Raw genomic sequence first — 18,912 nt, forward strand, 5'->3', positions numbered from 1 at the left:
GGGAGGAACTGGTGCTGTTTTGCATTGCAGTTATGTCCCTATGGATGGTGCTGTGACACAGGTGCTGGAGAAAGTGTTGTGATGCTGTCTGAGACGATGCGTATGGCAGCCAAGACCTTTTGGTACATGAATCTTCTTGCAATATTGCTTTCAATAGCCTAATCTTCTTGCAATATTGCTTTCAATAGCCTAATCTTAGCATGAGCAATAAAATGTGCAACACAAAATATGGAGGTATTTATCCGTTTTATTATAATGTACAGTACATGCATGGGGAAAGTGCACCAAAAAATCAGAGCAAATTACTAGCGTTTAGACATTTCATAGTGAAAATATGACAATAGGATATATTTCAGGCAACAGAGATGTCTTTTTGGTAGTGCCAGTTTTATTTGCCAAAAATGCATCGATCTACAATTAGGCATATGGTTCAATAATGTGTTCTCTGTGTGGCAATGTCTCCTGTATTTATTCAGCAGAATGCTAAATCCACTTCAACAACAACATTAAAATATAGCTTGCTATCCCTAGTATGCATTTTTGAAAATGGCAAATGGAATTTGTCCCATTACTAGATTATATCAGCAATAATTCTCCTACTGATCTTTTTCAAGCACCTTGCAATCCACAGACGTAGCAGCATGAAAATACAGAAAAGCCCAGGTAAATGGATACTATATTAGTTTCAAATCTTTAAGCTGCTTTTAAACCAACACCTAGGACTATTACTCTGTAAAATAAGTTATGGAAAAGAACACAATTATCTTCATGGTCTGACAGTATTCCCTCTAAATTTATCACTAACCCTAAGACAGAAAAATGTCAGTTGTCTGTCTTCTTGTTATGGCTGCACAGGACTTTTAATCTCAACAGTAGAGCTGTTGACAGGCTACCAGAGTTGTGCTCAGGCCATTCACTGGGATGCTACCTACACTGAGCTAAGCTAAGAGGCATTTCTCATTCCTGCCTAGCTTCTACTGCCCTCATCCCAGTCGTTTCAAAGAGTAGAAGCTGCTTTGTCAGGCCCCACACCTCCACAATAAAATTTAGTCTTTTGACATGGCAACTTCACATCTTTACAAATTAAATTACTGGCTGTAATAAGCCAATGATTGGTGAGTGTCTGTTGTATGCAGTCAGCTTCACATAAGATACTGCACCTTGCTCATTTTCCTACAGGGGAAAGTTTGGCAATCACAACTTCCCAAGATGCAAAAGTTAAATCGGATACCCTTTATCTGAGCCATCACCATCACATGTGGGCAACAGCCATCAGATGAGAAGGGAGAACAGGTTTCCAAGAAAATAAGAATTCATAACAAGGAATGCTCAATAACAGCTTAGAGATGTCTTTCTGACAGTAAGTTTTCCCTAATCACGAACACAAAATATTGCACTTAAAGAAACGTATTAGCGTATTGGAACAACCCCAACCTGGCAAACAATTAAAAAATGAAATTAAAAAACAGCAGCATGCATTTAAAACCCTTTGAAGTACATGACATGCACTTTTATGGCAGCTCTTTGCATTTTGCAAAACATGTACATTAAAGCCATTATAAATATACCATATTATAAAGGTATGAAAGGCAGTGGAAAACAGGCAAATACATGTTTATCTTTTTTCGGTTTAGAAGAAGCTGAGAGGTGAGAGGTAAATATGCTAGAGTTGAAGAGGAAAAGTAGACGTTTGCCACTACTACCCTTATTTCAGTTGTGGTACCAACTAAGTTTGTCTCTAACCAGTCCCCTCACCCCAAACTGCTCAGAAGCATTGGAGATCCAGGAGATTTTTATATGGCTTTCACTCAGTAGCTCATCAGAAAAAGCTTGGCAATTGCTCCTATCAGCATAAAACATACCTTTCCTAATTTGCACTCTGACTTGCACCTATGTCTGACAAAACACAGTGCAACATGCATGATGGGTGACATAATTAGCAACAGAATAGTCTTGCTTGGCACTTGCTTGGCACTTTTGATGACACCATCTGAAAGTACTGCCTCATTGCCTGTTCCATGCCTGTGTTGAAGTGTTTAAGTTTCTGCTGGCTTTTGAAGGATATGTAAAGGGGGGGGGGGCAGGGAGAAAAAACAGGTGGCACTGTTCATATTACCAAACACACTAGAAGCGATAGTCCTAAAATTACGTTTGACCATTTGTTTTGCAATCAACGGAAAGGAGGAAATGGAACGTGTCTCCCAATACCACACACACAGAGAAAAATTATAAACCAATATCCTCTTTAAAAAACCCATTAAAAGCTGTACTCAACTTTGTGGTTTCGAAAATGCCATTAAGTTAACCTTTAAACAAACCACACCAATGTTTACTCTCCCTGTAATCAAAATGGAACATCTGGTGCATGCCTAGGTTGAACTGACTCGATTCCAGTAGCAACGGGTGGGGTGGCAAAGGGCTGTTCACCTGCTTTCCAAACACAGAATGTTGGTGCCAGCTCCCGAGAGGGAGAGGCACAGGGAGCAAAGTGGCATGGTGGCAGAACCAACCCAACACTCCTACTACCAAACCACACTGAGCTTCCTGCGTCTTCTTCTTTCCCCTCTCAGGAATCAGCAGTGGCACATGGTGCTCAGAAGGCAAGTGAGAAACCTCACCCTACCTGGGCTGCGCAGGTCTAGACAGCACCCTCTCTGACTTTTCCTGCAGCCTCCCCCGCAGTGATACCCTCCAAACATTGGCGGACTACAACTCCCATCATCCCTGACCACAAGCCATGTTGGGTGGGACTGATGGTAGTTTGAGTCCAACAACAACAGCTGGACGGCACTGGGCTGGGGAAGAAGACCGTTGTAGTGTAAACCACACATTCTGTTGCAGCGGACCACAACACGTGTTTGTGAAGAGAAATGCTACATTCCCTTTAAACAATACCTTTGAGAAGCATTGTGAAGAGATACCAACCCACATAAAAATGAATAAACCTTTAAAACGTCATTAGAACGTCGTGCTCTTGCACGCTAGTGTAGAAAGAGCGGCCAAACAGAAATGAATGCAATCCGGGCTTGATCTTCTCAGCTAAGGCCATTATTATGTTAAGGTCCCCCTCTGCCCTCAAGTCCAGGTCTATCTTCAAGCTACGGAGCGATTTAAAAGGCTTCTTGCCTTTTTGCCTGTGGGAGGGGAGGGGAAAGTGTGGTTAAACGGAATGATTTCAGTGAAAGCTGGGCCAAGAAAACACACTGCTCCCTTGAGCTTTATACTTACGTATCGTCTTCTATATATTTGATTAGGGTTAAGGCTTTTCGGTGAAGGATTAACAAGAACTGTGCGAGGAACACACGCCTCAGGGACAATCCAGGTTTCAAATGAAAGACCTGTTAAGAATTGCCACATAAAAGATCAGTACACATTAAATGGGGAAAGAGGGGAAAGGGTTCTGTTTAGTGGCATTCTCTCGCATGGCTCACACCATACATTGCCTTATGTTATAGACTAGTAAAATATACATTATGATAGGAGTTGGTTACACAGAGGACAAGCGTGGTTCTTGCAGGGACTCGGGGGGCGGGGCAGGGTGCAGTGCATCTCAATGCTCTGCATGCACACATTATGCGCTTCAGTAGGAACCATTGGTAAGGGCAGGCTACCCACAGTTTCTGAAGAAACAGCACTGTCTGCCAGTATACTGCTGGGCCACATTTAAGGTTTTGCTGATGGTATACAAAGCTCTAAACAGTTTGGGACCAGCTTGCTTGAGGGACTGCCTGTTCTCTTATGCACTTACCTGGCTACTACTGTCTTCAGAAGATGCACTTTTGGCTACTCCATATACTCCTTAGGTTCACTTTCTAGCCAGCTGGAGCAGGGCTTTAAGCACTGCTGCAGCTAGTTTATGGAATTTCCTTACTCCCTTTGGATATCAAGCAGACACACACAGTACAGTGGTACCTCGGGTTACATATGCTTCAGGTTACAGGTTAACCCAGAAATAGTACCTCGGGTTAAGAACTTTGCTTCAGGATGAGAACAGAAATCGTGCTCCGGCAGCGCAGCAACAGCAGCGGGAGGCTCCATTAGCTAAAGTGGTACCTCAGGTTAAGAACAGACCTCTGGAATGAATTAAGTACTTAACCCGAGGTACCACTGTACTGTTTTCGGCCCTTGCTCAAGAAGTGTTTTATTTACTTAAGCAGGCTTTCCCTGCACTGTGACCCAGCCATGTGCCTTGCTGAAATTTTCTATTTTATTACGTTTCATACTGAAATTTTCTATTTTACTGTTTTGTTTTGTGAACGGCCAAGTTTTAGAAAATCATACTGGTTTTCTTATATTCCTGATATTTATATGCTGAGTGTGATAGGATTTCTGTAAATAAAAATAAAAGAGTGGAGAGGTGGTTTGTTCTTGCTGCAACAGCCACTCTCAAGTGCAGTCTTTTACTTTTACCTGTAGGAGGTAAATGGCAGCAACAACTTATAGCAAATGTAAAAGGATGCACACAGAAACACATTTGGGCGAGGATTAAACCTGCTTCCTTCCCTGGTAATTTCAGCCATTGAGAATCAAGTCTGCTCATGTTTTAGTTCTGCTGTGTTTGTGTTTGGCAAGGCTGGGAACAAGCTTTTGCAAAGAAAGAGATTATGCAGATGCACATATTTATGTATCAACAATAAACATAAAATATTTGAGTGAATTTTTGGCCGAAGTCCCATAATTAACTTCAGAAATTTAACTGGTCAGTGGTTTGTTAACTGCTGATGCTTCTGCAATTACAACTACAATTAATCTGCTAAACGCTAAATGCATACTGAACAAAGACATTTTATTCCTACATCCCTTAACTATATTTGAAGCTTTCCTGCACTTTCCCAGTATTGCCACATGACTTGACTTTAGAGTGCAAATACAGAGAAAAGACAGGCAGTAGGTAATTAATCTCATTAGTATTAGATTAGAGCATCTTCTTTGAAATCACGCTTTAAAATACAGTGGTACCTCGGGTTACATACGCTTCAGGTTACATACGCATCAGGTTACACACTCCGCTAACCCAGAAATAGTGCTTCAGGTTAAGAACTTTGCTTCAGAACAGAAATCGTGCTCCGGCGGGGCGGCAGCAGCAGGAGGCCCCATTAGCTAAAGTGGTGCTTCAGGTTAAGAACAGTTTCAGGTTAAGAACGGACCTCCGGAACAAATTAAATACTTAACCTGAGGTACCACTGTACTACAGAATGGAACCACTTGAGTGGTGTTTTTTAAGGCTACAACTACACAAAAGGAACTCATTAAAAAAATTAAAATAGGTGATATATCACTCATCAGCTTTAACTCATTAGAATGAACAGTTACCTGATCCAGAAAGGCTTTTACTAAAGTGTCTTGGTGAAGGACATCTTGGAAAACGTTCCTGTAAAAATACAGAGGAAGCATGCAGTAATATGTTGAGTTTCATTCACAATGCAAAGTTGAAGTACCATTCGGTATCTGTAATCGATAATTCCTTACAGCATTCGAAAACCCAGAAGTCCCACTGTTCTTATATGTGATCTAAAATATAAAGTAGGGCTAGTAAAAAAAAAAATCATGCAAAAATAGCAGGCAAACTCTTCTATATAAATACTTTTATAGACGCGCACAATACTTCGTATACAAAATGAGACTAAACTGTGCCAATTGTAATTAAAGGATAACCCATGACGAAGGCCGGCTCATGACTCGATTACTACAGCCTCAAGTGCTAATTTGTGTTTATGAATGAGCTCTCACAGACCAAATACCAGAGAACTTCTTCTCTCATCATCTCAAACACCATGGTTGGAACTCAGGGTCACACTAAGGCAATCGTTCCATCAGTGCAAGCATTTCTGCTTGCTATATGGGACCCTCTCCTCTGCCACTGGGGGTTCTCCAGATCCTCCAGAGCAGATTTGGGAGAGGCACAGCGGGGCAGAGACGGGGGAAAGCCCCAGTGTGCTAGCAGGAGACCTTGCACAGGCTTTCGCTAGTGTACCTGGTTAGCTGAATTTGGCCCTGCGTTTTTCAGTGGAGCCATCCCATATACATGCATGTATAAACCGGACCCAAATGAATGAATTGTGCGACGAGTCTACCTGATCACTTCTTGCTGCTAGTTTATGAAAAAAGCTAAGAAGCTTCCAAATCTTGTAGAGGATAACCACTTTGGTGATCCTACTTCTCATGCCATTAGCCACCCAAAGGATGGCATCTCAGAAGAGTTTTTGGTGGAGACAGAAATCAAATTCTCATAGCTGCGGAAACACCCTAAGAAACTCATAGGGAAGAAGTGCTCAGTTGTTTTACAATTCTTGAGGGAGAACAAAGGACTCCCCATTCAAAAGGTAGAATCTCACCCGTGCAAAATGGAAAAAAATGACTGCTGGCTTTCAATATTGGTTGGGTAAAGGGACTTCTGACCATTAGGGCCAGTCATGGCCGACTCTGGGATTGTGGCGCTCATCTCGCTTTATTGGCCGAGGGAGCCAGCGTACAGCTTCCGGGTCATGTGTCCAGCATGACTATGGCGCTTTTGGCAAACCAGAGCAGTGCACGGAAACGCCGTTTACCTTCCCGCCAGAGCAGTACCTATTTATCTACTTGCACTTGCAGTTCGTGCTTTCGAACTGCTAGGTTGGCAGGAGCAGGGACCGAGCAACGGGAGCTCACCCCATTGTGGGGATTCGAACCGCCGACCTTCTGATCGGCAAGCCCTAGGCTCTGTGGTTTAACTTGCTTGGGTAATTTGGTCCTAATCTCAGGGCAGAAATTTTGCCTGGATGACAAAACGGAACCGAAATGTTATCTAGACACTGCATTTAAACCATGATTGGTGTCAACATCTGAAATTCTGCAACTCTACAAGAACACATACAGATCAGGGGTGAAGCTCTCGTCCGTATGGATAATGGTATCCTGAGCCATCTCTTCATCTGAAGTGGCTCTCCAGAAAGCTGTTAGCTCTGATCTCATGTACCGCCGCTGGTTATAGATATGTTCATGGCAAGGAGGCATCTGTTTCACGGTGTTGATATCTACATCAATGTGTGTGGTAGGATACGGAGCATACATCACTTGACGGAAAGGCAACGTAAAACTTCCAGTGCCATCCTGTCACAGTGAAAACAATTAGTCCAGTTACTAAAAAAAAAAAAAGGTCAGAGGAATCAAAAACTATAAGGCACTATCAGATTACAATTTTAAACATTTTGATTTATTAACATGATATGGCAGTAAATTAGATAATTCTCTCTCACACACACTCACACGCTCTCTCACACGCACATATATACATATGTTACACTTAGGATGTGTTCTGTATGGACAGCACTCAGCATATTACAATTCAGTTCTTAGCACATATACAGTCTCAACAAATTCAGTAGGAATCCTGGAATTGCAGAATTGGAAGGGACCCTGAGGATCATCAAGTCCAACCCCCTGCAATGCAGGAATATGCAGCTGTCCTATACAGGGATCGAACCTGCAACCTTGGCATTATCAGCGCCATGCTCTAACCAACTGAGCTACTTAATCCCTTGGGTGCAGGTTTAGGATTTCTGCCTTGATGTGCGTGGACATAAGCTTAATTGAACTTAGTGGGGCTAACACACAAGTAAACTTGCTACGGATTGAATTATAAGAGTTTGAATGTTCTCCATACAGGAAGCAGACTCTGTTACAGCCTTACATTTGAGCTTACTTACGAGTAAACATGCATAGAAACTCTATGAATGCACAGGGGACTCCACATTGTGGATAGTGAATGCCCCCGTGGAAAACTCAGAGGGAAGTATTCCACTGAAATCACTGAAATTTTTCTGTTTGCAATTACTTTAGCTGGTTTTATATATGTTATACTGTAATTCACTTCATGATGCCTAATGAGAAGTGATTCATAAATGAAATTTATGACTGTGTTAGAGAGGGAAACACAACTGCAGTTTGCAGTTTTGTTCACTATTGTTACCAGTTTTCTTCCCTCCCCCCTGGGGATGTTTTTTTTGGGCAATTATTGCTTTTAAAGTTTTTTAAAGTTTTAAAGGTCCAGTTTGGACTGCCATTTTTTTTATATAAAAAACCCCAACCTATTTTTTACATTTCTAGTCAATTACCAGTATCACTTTCAGAAAAAGATTTCTCCAGTTTCCACTATATGACACATTTAAGTGCGAGAAGAAAAGGAAAGATGTTGATATATCTTTATACTTCATAGCAAGAGAAGAACAGACAGGAAAGTACATTTCCCTTAAAAAATAGTAGTTGTGTTAATGCAAATTAGCAGTTTAATCTATGCTTCCTTTGTCCTGCTGGATAAATGCTTCCAACCTCCTCACTTCAAGGAAAAACCTACCAAAAATCTGTATTTTAATTTTAAAGGACATTAATAAAGATGCTAACAAAATAAATAATTGATCAATCTAAGCACAACAATACTTCATTTGATTAGAAAACTAATGACTAAAGTTATTGGCTCCTGACAAAATGTAGTTGAGCAAATCAAAGACCTCACCTTCAGTAATCCTTGCACAAAAAGCCCCGATTCATACTTAAAGGAAGTTTCATTTCTACACAGCCTAGAACACTTTCGCTCTGCTGAAGTAAGAAAGAGGCACAGCGTCCGTACTATCTGTAATACAAAAATACAGTAAAAATACTTATCGGCAGGGAAATTTAGCAAAGAGAAAACTTGCAAATGAATTTTTTTATATGTTATAGTAATTGGGAAGTTGCTACTTGCCAATTACAGGAACCCAAATGACTTTTTGCCAGTTATATTGTCATTTTCTAAGTACACAAGATTCATATTTTGTTGCTAGAATAATCCCTCCCCCTGCCCTTTACAGGTAAGATAAGAAATCAAAGGACTAACGCCTATGATTTCTGGCAGCATATTGTTTTGCTTGGTAATCTAACCTTTATAAGATAGGAGATGCTTACTTTGTTAACTTTTTCTGCACTGCTTCCTATAACTACCGAGCAGCCACAGGTCTGCAAGTGTGAACTGATGGCTCTGCAAATCAAAAAGAGAGGCATACAAAGTAATATGAAATACTTCACAAGAAGTTTACATGCAGCAGCTAAAAAGACTTTGCAAAGCGTTTTCTTGTCAACAATACTAACGTTTCCAAATGTGGTATGTAGTCTGTACTAAAATCAAACACCAAGGGCCAGAACTATATGGTTAGTTCAGCCACCTGAAATTAAACTACTACAAATCTAGACTTCAGACAAAATGTGCAAAACAAAACAAAATTAAAGGATACCATTTAATAGCTACTCACATTTTTGTGTAAGTATATGAATTGCCTTAAACTCCTATGTGAACATCTTGTTTTACTCTGCAGTAATCATTATAGGACAGGAGTCATGACCGACTCTGGGGTTGTGCGCTCATCTCGCTCTATAGGCCGAGCGAGCCGGCGTTTGTCCGCAGACAGCGTCTGGGTCATGTGGCCAGCATGACTAAGCCGCTTCTGGCAAACCAGAGCAGCGCACGGAAACGCCGTTTACCTTCCTGCCAGAGCGGTACCTATTTATCTACTTGCACTTTGAGGTGCTTTCGAACTGCTAGGTTGGCAGGAGCAGGGACCGAGCAACAGGAGCTCACCCCGTCGCGGGGATTCGAACCTCCAACCTTCTGATCGGCAAGTCCTAGGCTCTGTGGTTTAGGCCACACCGCCACCTGCGTCCTTGAAAAGAGGCTTGCTTATAGGCAAAAACCCTACCAAAAAATAAAAGCGATTTTTTCTTCCCCGCTCATCAAGTCACCAATCGCCTCCCTCTTTCCCCAAGTCTCTGCTTTAGAAGTACTTTCCCAAAAGCAAATGATCATACTTAAGAAGAAAACCTTCGTGACAGCTGTCTCCAATGTCATCATCGCTAAGCACCGTGTCACTTATCTGGAATGTGATAAAAGCACAGGGAGGAAGATTAGTCATGGTGTATACGCTACAAATGACAAACAGCCCAGGAACCAATCCTATTTTAACGCAAAAAAATTACTGAGATTTATACAAAATAAGGAAGTAGACGAAGTCAGAATTTTAATACATTTCATTTATTTTCTATCCTACATCTTATTCCAAAGGACCTTTATCATCCAGGGACCTGTGTGGACACAAGCGCCAATCCTTTCTCACAATTCAAGCAAGGAAGAGAGTGGCTGTGGAACTAAATGTTCATTGCTTTGCCTGTATAACCCTCCACCGCCAGCTTTACAAGCTCCACACCCACCATTGTATCAGTATATTTGTTTTGTTGATGCATTAATGATCCAGTAAAAGAATGCCTAGGATCTAAAAAGATCCTACCTTTGAACTCTCCCTAGATTTTTTTAAAAACTCCTGTGGAATGAATCACAATTTTGATAATTTTTTGCACTTTAAAGAGCTACGTACAGACCAGACCACATGCAATTAATCCGGTACAGTTTAAAAGGTGCTGTGTTGTTTGTGAGATGTGCCCTTGGCTGCGGGTCCTGGAAGACCTGCTGTCTGCCTTGCAGACCTTTTTCCATCTGGCCTGGGAAGGCAGGGCCTGGACTGACTCCAGCTACAAAAGCTGAGAATGCTGAACAGACTCTTGGGCTGGGGTGTTGTTTAGAGGTTTGGGGGGGGGAGGGTTGCTGTTGCTGTTATTGATTTTAATTTTTGGTATCTTTATTATAGATCTTACTATGATTTATATTGCTCAGTTTGGTTGTGCGCTTTTCGGTGTTTTTGTTTAAGACTACTTTTGTTAATTATGTATTTTTTCATGTTGAAAGTAGCCTTAAGCAGGATTTTAACTCTTGAAAGGTTGGCATACAAATAAAATGATGTGTGTTTGCATGTACCCTGGTATAAATTCTGTACTGTACTGGCCAAAAAAACCCCAAAAGCTAGAAATCCATTGGCTAATGAGCTGCAATTCATTTTATTAAAGGCACTTCAAAGAAAGGGAAAGAGTGGAAGAGCTGCTTCCTTTCATGAAGCAGCTAACAGTAAGACTTACATCTATTTCTTCTGGCGCGCTGTGTGATTTCATAGATGAAAGGAGCTCCATTACAGGAATAACTTCCCCTGTCAGCATTGGAATGATGCTCTGGCCCTATGCAATAAATAATGTTTTATGAAATAAAAAGCAGAGGGTGTACTTAAAGAACAGAACCTGAATAGGCTAAACATTTTTGGAGAAGAAAGAGTAACAAGAAACCGGTAAAATAATTCAATGTTATGGAAGTAGATGTCTGCTTGTGTGACAGGACTTCACCTTCCACCCAACCCAACAGCTTCCCACATCCCCAAAATCTGCTCCAGTGGGTCAAGTCAGTTAGTTGAACCCACTGATTTTAATAGGTCTGCTCAGAATATAACTTAGTTTGATTCAATGCTTTATTTTCCAGATTTGTTCCAACCTAACAGAATAATTACTTAGTAAACCATGAATATAATTTTTGAACTGAATGCAATTTTAAAACGGAGTTTCTAAGCTCTTGTGTTAGACTACTTGGTTAAATAAAATTCAAGAGCCTGGGCAGATATAGGACAAACAGAGAAAAATGAATAAGTTAATGTATTGCTAGAGTTTACAGTTGATAAAGAGAAAATACTTGTGGTTTCATTCCTTGTTAAGTACCGTTTCCCTAAGGTCATCTACAACAGGGATGCGGAACCTTTTTCGACCCGAGGGCCACATTCCCTACTGGGCAACTTTTGGGGGGCCATTTCCCAGGGCTGGGTGCGGCCAGAGGCAAAAGTGGGTGGAACAGTGACAGTAAATGTAACCTTTGCACAAGCTCGTTTCTGTACACATTCACACATATCCTTCTATCCTCCATGCAGGCAACGGAAAGGTGCCATCAGAATTCAAGGAAATATTCCAGCCAGGCAAAATATACAGCAGGGTGTGAAGAAACAGCTGGTGAGAAGTGTGAGCTGGGGAGGGGGGGAGTTGGAGAAATTCCCAAGGGCTAGGCAAAGATGCCTGGAGGACCACATTTGGTCTCTGGGCTTGATGTTCCCCAACCCTGCTGTATAATAAACCCTCTCCCAGCCGGCTGTAGCCCAAAACACATGCACTGCCAGTTCTTTTGCCTGATAAACCAATGATCTAGTAAGATCTTCAGTTTTGACAGGAAGTTGATTGTACAAATAAACTGAAGAAGCCATCATTTTTTTAAAAAACACCACTCTTCATTTAGATGGCCTGTGTACAAAGAGAATAAAATACCACTCAGAATTCTACTTCGCTCCACAATGGCATGGAGTTGGCATATGGTTTTTTTTCCAGTTTGCTCAGTGTTTCTATTCCATCTTCATGGAAATCATTCTCTTAGAGATAAAAAACGTTCCCGATACCCAGAGGAACCCGCAGTAGCAGCTTCTACAGATGGATGTGGTTGAATTGGAAAGGAACCAAGAACACTTGTAATCCTTCCACTTGAAACTGATGGGACATGAAGTGTCAATATTGAAATGTGTGCAGAGTCTCTCTGCTTTCACCATTCTTACCTGGTCTTCCATTCTCTCTGTGCCCTCCAGGACAGCCTTCTGAATGTGTTCTTGCCTTTCCTAGGCATGGAGGAAATTGTTATTTTTAAAAGAAAGGTTCTAGTACATATGTGTACATGTTTTAACCCATACACCGTACGGCCAGCAATCTATAAAAAGACATCAGATTCACAATGACCCAACTAAGCTGCAGTATCTTACTCAAAACAAAATCACATTCAATTCTAAACAGGCTAAAAGAAGGAGATCTGTGTTCAGCCAGATGCTTTCAGCCTAACCTAGTCCATTGAGTTCTTGTGAGGTAAAATGGGATAATACCACCACATACGTATGCTGCCTTGAGCAGCTCTGTAGTTGAGTAGGGTCCAACATACAAAAAAAGAGAAAAGCGTCTGATTTGAGTGACTTACTTCCACACAGCTGCACTTCAGATCATAAGATTCTTCCAATAAAAAGCCCAAGTGTCCCATACTAAAATGAACTGGAAAGATTATACTTCTTGGAAAGACCAATGCCCTGGATATTTTTCGAAGTAAAGCCTTGTGCACTGTGTATTTCTTTTGCAGGCAATGACCAAGACAGGGTGCATGAGAGTAGACCACCTTGTTATTTTTCCATGAAAGTGTGACTGATAACTATTTAAATAACTGAAGTAAATAAATACACATGGCCATCAAAGTCTTGAGCAGCATATGGAAAAGCCATACACGTATTTTACTAAGTAAAAATAACACACACTACAAAGAACAAAGATTGTTCTTGTGTTGCTGTAGGTCATGTTAAAGTTCTGGGGGAATTGCACCTCGCAGATAGAGCAAAGTGGCTTTGTGTGTGCAAGGAAAAGGCTTACTCTTGTGTAGGCATAATAAACTTAAAAATGATCATGCTGAGCTATGGATGAGAGTGTCAGGGCTCCCAAAATCAAGAGCAGGAGAAGGAAGATCTCGAATTTATTTGCCTAGATCACCATCTGCTGGCAAGTATTATGCTTAGCCAATCACAAGGCTCCAGACTTAAAAGTGGTTACCATGAAGAAGTATCCTACCTTATGCATCCATATCCGTCCTTTTCTTATAATATGTGTCAGCCTGTCGACACATACTCTGTGAAGGGGAAGGTAGAAGCCAAGCTCACTTTGCGGAAGGATTATCGATAGTCCATACGTACTTCTGTCCCCGTTCCAATTCCCATCAAAAATTAAGGACACGATAATGACTCCTTTCTCAGCCAAAACAAAAAACTTCACGTCTATTGCACCACTTTCTGCATTACGAAGTATTTCCCCATTCAGAGTATGGTTTGCAAGAAATGTTATTTCTCCATCACTGAGAAGCTGCTGGTCTGTTTTGGGGGCCCAGATGTGCCTGACCCTGGGACCAAGAATATTGTCCCAGTAGGCAAAAGTAGCAGCCAGCAATGGGGACTCTCCACTCAAGGCAATCTCAGTCTTGGCAACAGCAGGAGAAGGAGGAGGACACAAAGCAGACATGGCGACCCCGACTGTCACATGACCGATACCAAAAACCTAGAGTTTGAACAAAGCAGAGAGTGAGCATAGCAGGATTCATATAAAACATCTGACAGTAATATATACAACAGAGGTACCATATTTAAAGGTACCTCATTCACGTCTGACCAATAGGTCCAGTCGTGGCCGACTCTGGGGTTGCGGCACTCATCTCGCTTTATTGGCCGATGGAGCTGGTGTACAGCTTCCAGGTCATGTGGCCAGCATGACTAAGCTGCTTCTGGCGAACCAGAGCAGCGCACGGAAAGGCCATTTACCTTCCTGCCGGAGTGGTACCTATCTATCTACTTCCACTTTGATGTGCTTTCGAACTGCTAGGTTGGCAGGAGCAGGGACTGAGCAATGGGAGCTCACCCCGTCGCTGGGGTTCGAACCGCCAACCTTCTGATCAGCAAGTCCTAAGCTCTGGGGTTTAACCCACAACGCCACCAGCATCCCATATTTAGCACTAGTGAAATTGATGCTATATCATCACATACCAGTATCAGAATAGGAGATTAAATACGTTGTGATTGTACTTCTAGTAATTAAGGAACTTCAGAAACAGTAGGAAGTGCATCCAAGTAAACATGTTTAGGATTGTGGTAATACAAAAGAAGAGTTGCTCTCCACTATAACTCCTTATGTAGTAAGTAACATTTCAACATTTTTATAAGGGCCAAGAATCCACACCTACTTGGAGTAAGCCTCATTGAACTCAGAGAGATGATTGCACAGCTAGCAGAATAACAAACCATGCAATGCTTCTGCTCCTACAGTGGAACCTTGGGTTGCGGACGTAATCCATGATGGAGGCATGTCCGCAACCCGCAGCGTTCGCATCCTGAAGCGCCGGGTCTGCGCCGGTGCCGGTGCGATTTGGCACTTCTGCGTATGCGCAAAGCACGATTCAGCACTTCTGCACATGCGGCGAAACCCGGAAGTAACCCGTTCTGGTACTTCCAGGTTTCCCGTGGTCGGCAGCCCGAAACCTGAAGCAGCCATAACATGAGGTATGACTGTACATGAAATTGGTGGTAGGATGAGAATCATCAATTAATAATAGCAACATCAGTCAATAAAATAAGAGGCATAACAGAAAAGGAAAATGCTACTTTAAATAATGTTTCCATGTTATAACACCAACAAATGCAGGAAGCATTGCCGGAAGCAGAAGGAAATCAATGTCAATGCTTTTCAAAGTCATATTCTCACGCAAGCAAAGCAGTTCCAGTGGACTTTGTGTTGAAAGCCAAGAAGGAAGTCATGCAATAGTGAGGAAGTTCCGTAATGAAATGCAAGTTCCATGTTTTCAACATATTTCGCATTGATTTTGACCTACACTGCAAGCAATCACATGACTATAAACAACAGCATATGACTGTCTCAACGCATTTAGTCAACCTGAAAGCAACTTCAACTAATTTCAGCTGAATTTACTTCTAAGAAACAAGACTGATCTGACTACAGCCATAATATAAACATACTGAAAAACTTGAAACAGGAGTCTCTGTATCTGTATACACAACTGATCTGAACACACAAAAAGGGAAAAAATAATTTCAACCAAGACGTTAATAAAAATAAATGACCTATGTAGGATAATATAGAATATGCATTACACACAGCAGTGTTACAAACTCAGATATATAAGCTGGGCACCAAATGGCTCCTTAAACCAGGGTTAGAGTCGCCAAAATGGAATGCCCAGTTGCCATTTTGGGGCCAGAGAACTTGAAAGTCGTACTTTTCAATATGACTTTTTTGGTTCCTGAACTTAATTCTGATTGTGCTGATAAAATATAGTGGATAGAATTCTACATGATGTGTTGCTAGTGTGTAAAAACAGTACAGATCCAAGGATCCCTAGGCACCTACAGATGGTAGAGACATCAGATACCACCCTGGCACCCGGTCATCTTCACTTGGTCGCAAAATGCGCCTAGTGCCTGACAGATTTCAAATACTGCACACAATGGGATTTTTGTCAAGGCCGCCAAGAAATAATTATTTCAATTCTGCTTAACAAGTTTTAATTATCAATTGTGACGATCAAAATTATTTCAACCTTGCACTTTCAGATGCGTGATCAGTTTTCAATCATGTTACGATGGGAAAATCAAAATCTAAATTGCCATGTACATTCGGGCAGAGTTATAGATTTGAACCCTCGACCCACACAGAACTGGTTATTATGCGATCAGGAGCAAAACATCTGAGTCGGGAGAGGCTGTGTCCGATTTGGGCGCAGCGTTGGACAAGCAGTATCTGAAACCTGCAGACACTGAGGCGCAGTATCTGTGAAGCTCTTGTTTCTGAGAGATTGCTCTCTTTTCGATTGCGTTCCATCATGTTCATAACTTGATGGGTGCTCATAGACGGATCGTGCCCTGCGGCGACAGCACCCCACCGCAGAATCAAAAGCATAGGAATTAAGCTCCAAAGCCTTGTTTTGAGCAAGATGAGCTATGATGGCTAAGCCAGGCATCCCCAAACTTGGCCCTCCAGCTGTTTGGGGACTACAACTCCCATCACCCCTAGCTAGCCGCTAAAGTGGTCAGGGATGATGGGAACTGTAGTCCAAAAACAGCTGGAGGGCAGAGTTTGGGGGTGCCAGGTAAGCCCCCAAAATTTCCAACCTCCAAGCCAGTACCCTTTGGTGCCATGGGCGTAGCCAGGATTTTTGTTGGGGAGGGGGGCGCAGAACCTCGGTTAGTTAAGTATTTTTATTGATTTTTAATTGATTTTTAGGGGGGCAGCTCCCCTCCCTGACCCCCCCCCCCGCCTACGCCCATGTTCGGTGCACCTGGAAATCTTCCCTGCTCTGGAAAACGAGCGCAAGGAGGCTGACCTAGCGCACCATCTTGCCCTCTCAGCATCCAGCCAGGTAGCTATGGGAACCCCCGCGAGCAGGATCCAACCCTGCGCACCGGCGGCACAATTTCGGCACACCAGCCTGAAGTACCCGCCGCCGCCGCCGCGGGGCTGGGAGGAGACCCACCCACCCGCAACCCCACCGCACCCACAGGTGAAACCGACCCACTCACCCTCAGACGTCAAGGGAAAGGCACGCGGCCACCTGAGGGCCGGAAGTATCGCCCCCTCGCCCGCCCGGGCAGCCCTCGAATGTAAACACAGAGCATGGGAGGGCGCCCGGCCACTGCGCGTGCGCGCCGGCCGGCCCTTCGGAGACGAGAGATTCTCTCTCACGCGCTCCTATGAGGAAACGGAAAGCCGACGTAGAGGTACAGGCAAAAAAACCAGTCGTGTGCGCTATAGACTTCCGGCTCCCCAGTTCCAGTCGTTGCTGTTTCCAAGTGTTTTACAGTGCTGTATATTGAATAGACCCCTTCACGCCTTGCCGTGGTGAAGGGGCTTGAATAACTCAGAGAAGCTATGAGCTATGCCACGCAGGGCCACCCGAGATGGACAGGTCATAGTGGAGAGTTTTGACCAAACGTGATCCACCTGGAGCAGGAACCAGCAAGCCACTCCAGTATCCCTGCCAAGAAAACTCCATGGACAACAGGCATATAAAAGTTTTGACGCTGGAAGATGAACCCCTCAGGTCAGAAGGCGTCCAACATGCTACTGAGGAAGAGCGTAGGACTGAAATTATACTTTGAAATTATGCTGATAATAGATTCATAGTATTGTGGAGCTGGAAGGGACCATGAGGGTCATAACAAATTTCCACTCACACATGCAAACGAAGGGCAGGGAAAGCTAGCATTGTGCATTTAAAAGCCTCGCGACACGATGGGCAGCTAAAGGACCCCATTGGTTATTCACTAGGTTAAAAGTGCTTCCAGCCCTCCTGCCCCGCATATGGAGGACGCTAAGTTCTGTTAATTGGGAACCGAACGTCTGGGATAAAAACCCTCATTGAGAGACTCTCTTAAACCTGATGCTATAAGACCCGCCTCCTCGGTGTTTGCACAGGTGCGTCCCGCCCCCCTTCGTTGCTGGTTCTTTCGTCCCTTTACAGCTGGGGCAGCTCAGTCGATAGAACATGAAACTGTTAATCTCAGAGTCGTGGGTTCGAGCCCCGCTTTGGGCAAAAGCTTCCTGCATTGCAGGGGCTTGAATAAGGTGACTCGTGGTCCCTTACAACTCCTTCAATAGGAGTATAGCATCTAGATCAAGGGAAGTAATAGTGCCACTGTATTCTGCTCTGGTCAGATCTCACCTGGAGTACTGTGTCCAGTTCTGGGCACCACAGTTCAAGAAGGACACTGACAAACTGGACCGTGTCCAGAGGAGGGCAACCAAAATGGTCAAAGGCCTGGAAACGATGCCTTGTGAGGAACGGCTAAGGGAGCTGGGCATGTTTAGCCTGGAGAAGAGGAGGTTAAGGGGTGATATGATAGCCATGTTCAAATATATAAAAGGATGTCATATGGAGGAGGGAGAAAGGTTGTTTTCTGCTGCTCCAGAGAAGCGGACATGGAGCAATGGATCCAAACTACAAGAAAGAAGATTCCACCTAAACATTAGGAAGAACTTCCTGACAGTAAGAGCTGTTCAACAGTGGAATTTGCTGCCAAGGAGTGTGGTGGAGTCTCCTTCTTTGGAGGTCTTTAAGCAGAGGCTTGACAACCATATGTCAGGAGTGCTCTGATGGTGTTTCCTGCTTGGCAGGGGGTTGGACTCAATGGCCCTTGTGGTCTCTTCCAACTCTATGATTCTATGATTCTATGATTCAGAGCTATGATTCTATGATTCCTACGGCTATATAGGGGATGTTTGCCTGTTTTCCAGGTCCTCCTAATACACTGCAGGGAGGGAACAAAGCTAGCTAGGACAGACAAAAACTGTGCTGTGCCTTTTATAGTCAGTGGTACCTCGGGTTACATACGCTTCAGGTTACAGACTCCGCTAACCCAGAAATATTACCTCGGGTTAAGAACTTTGCTTCAGGATGAGAACAGA

General features: G+C 43.0%; 1 protein-coding gene across 3 annotated transcripts; it reads right to left on the reverse strand.

The window, feature by feature from the left end:
• Positions 1–229: 229 nt before the first annotated feature.
• Positions 230–17,182, reverse strand: C9orf72 (C9orf72-SMCR8 complex subunit). 3 transcript variants are annotated; one of them, XM_028711463.2, is made up of 12 exons: positions 17,028–17,181; positions 13,519–13,998; positions 12,474–12,533; positions 10,975–11,070; positions 9,817–9,881; positions 8,920–8,992; positions 8,492–8,608; positions 6,854–7,089; positions 5,470–5,511; positions 5,314–5,371; positions 3,229–3,338; positions 230–3,134 (listed from the first exon to the last, which is right to left on the reverse strand). In XM_028711463.2, the coding sequence occupies exons 2-12, from the start codon at positions 13,960–13,962 to the stop codon at positions 2,948–2,950; spliced, it is 1,488 nt and encodes a 495-aa protein (XP_028567296.2). In that variant the 5' UTR covers positions 13,963–13,998; positions 17,028–17,181; the 3' UTR covers positions 230–2,947. The 3 variants fall into 3 exon arrangements, with proteins under 3 accessions (XP_028567296.2, XP_028567297.2, XP_028567300.2); XM_028711464.2 differs by lacking the exon at positions 5,470–5,511 and having other exon boundaries at positions 17,028–17,178; XM_028711467.2 differs by lacking the exons at positions 230–3,134; positions 3,229–3,338; positions 5,314–5,371; positions 5,470–5,511 and having other exon boundaries at positions 6,982–7,119; positions 17,028–17,182.
• Between the last annotated feature and the right edge of the window lie 1,730 nt (positions 17,183–18,912).

Source organism: Podarcis muralis, chromosome 17 (assembly GCF_964188315.1).
Source record: "Podarcis muralis chromosome 17, rPodMur119.hap1.1, whole genome shotgun sequence".
NCBI lineage: Eukaryota > Metazoa > Chordata > Lepidosauria > Squamata > Lacertidae > Podarcis > Podarcis muralis.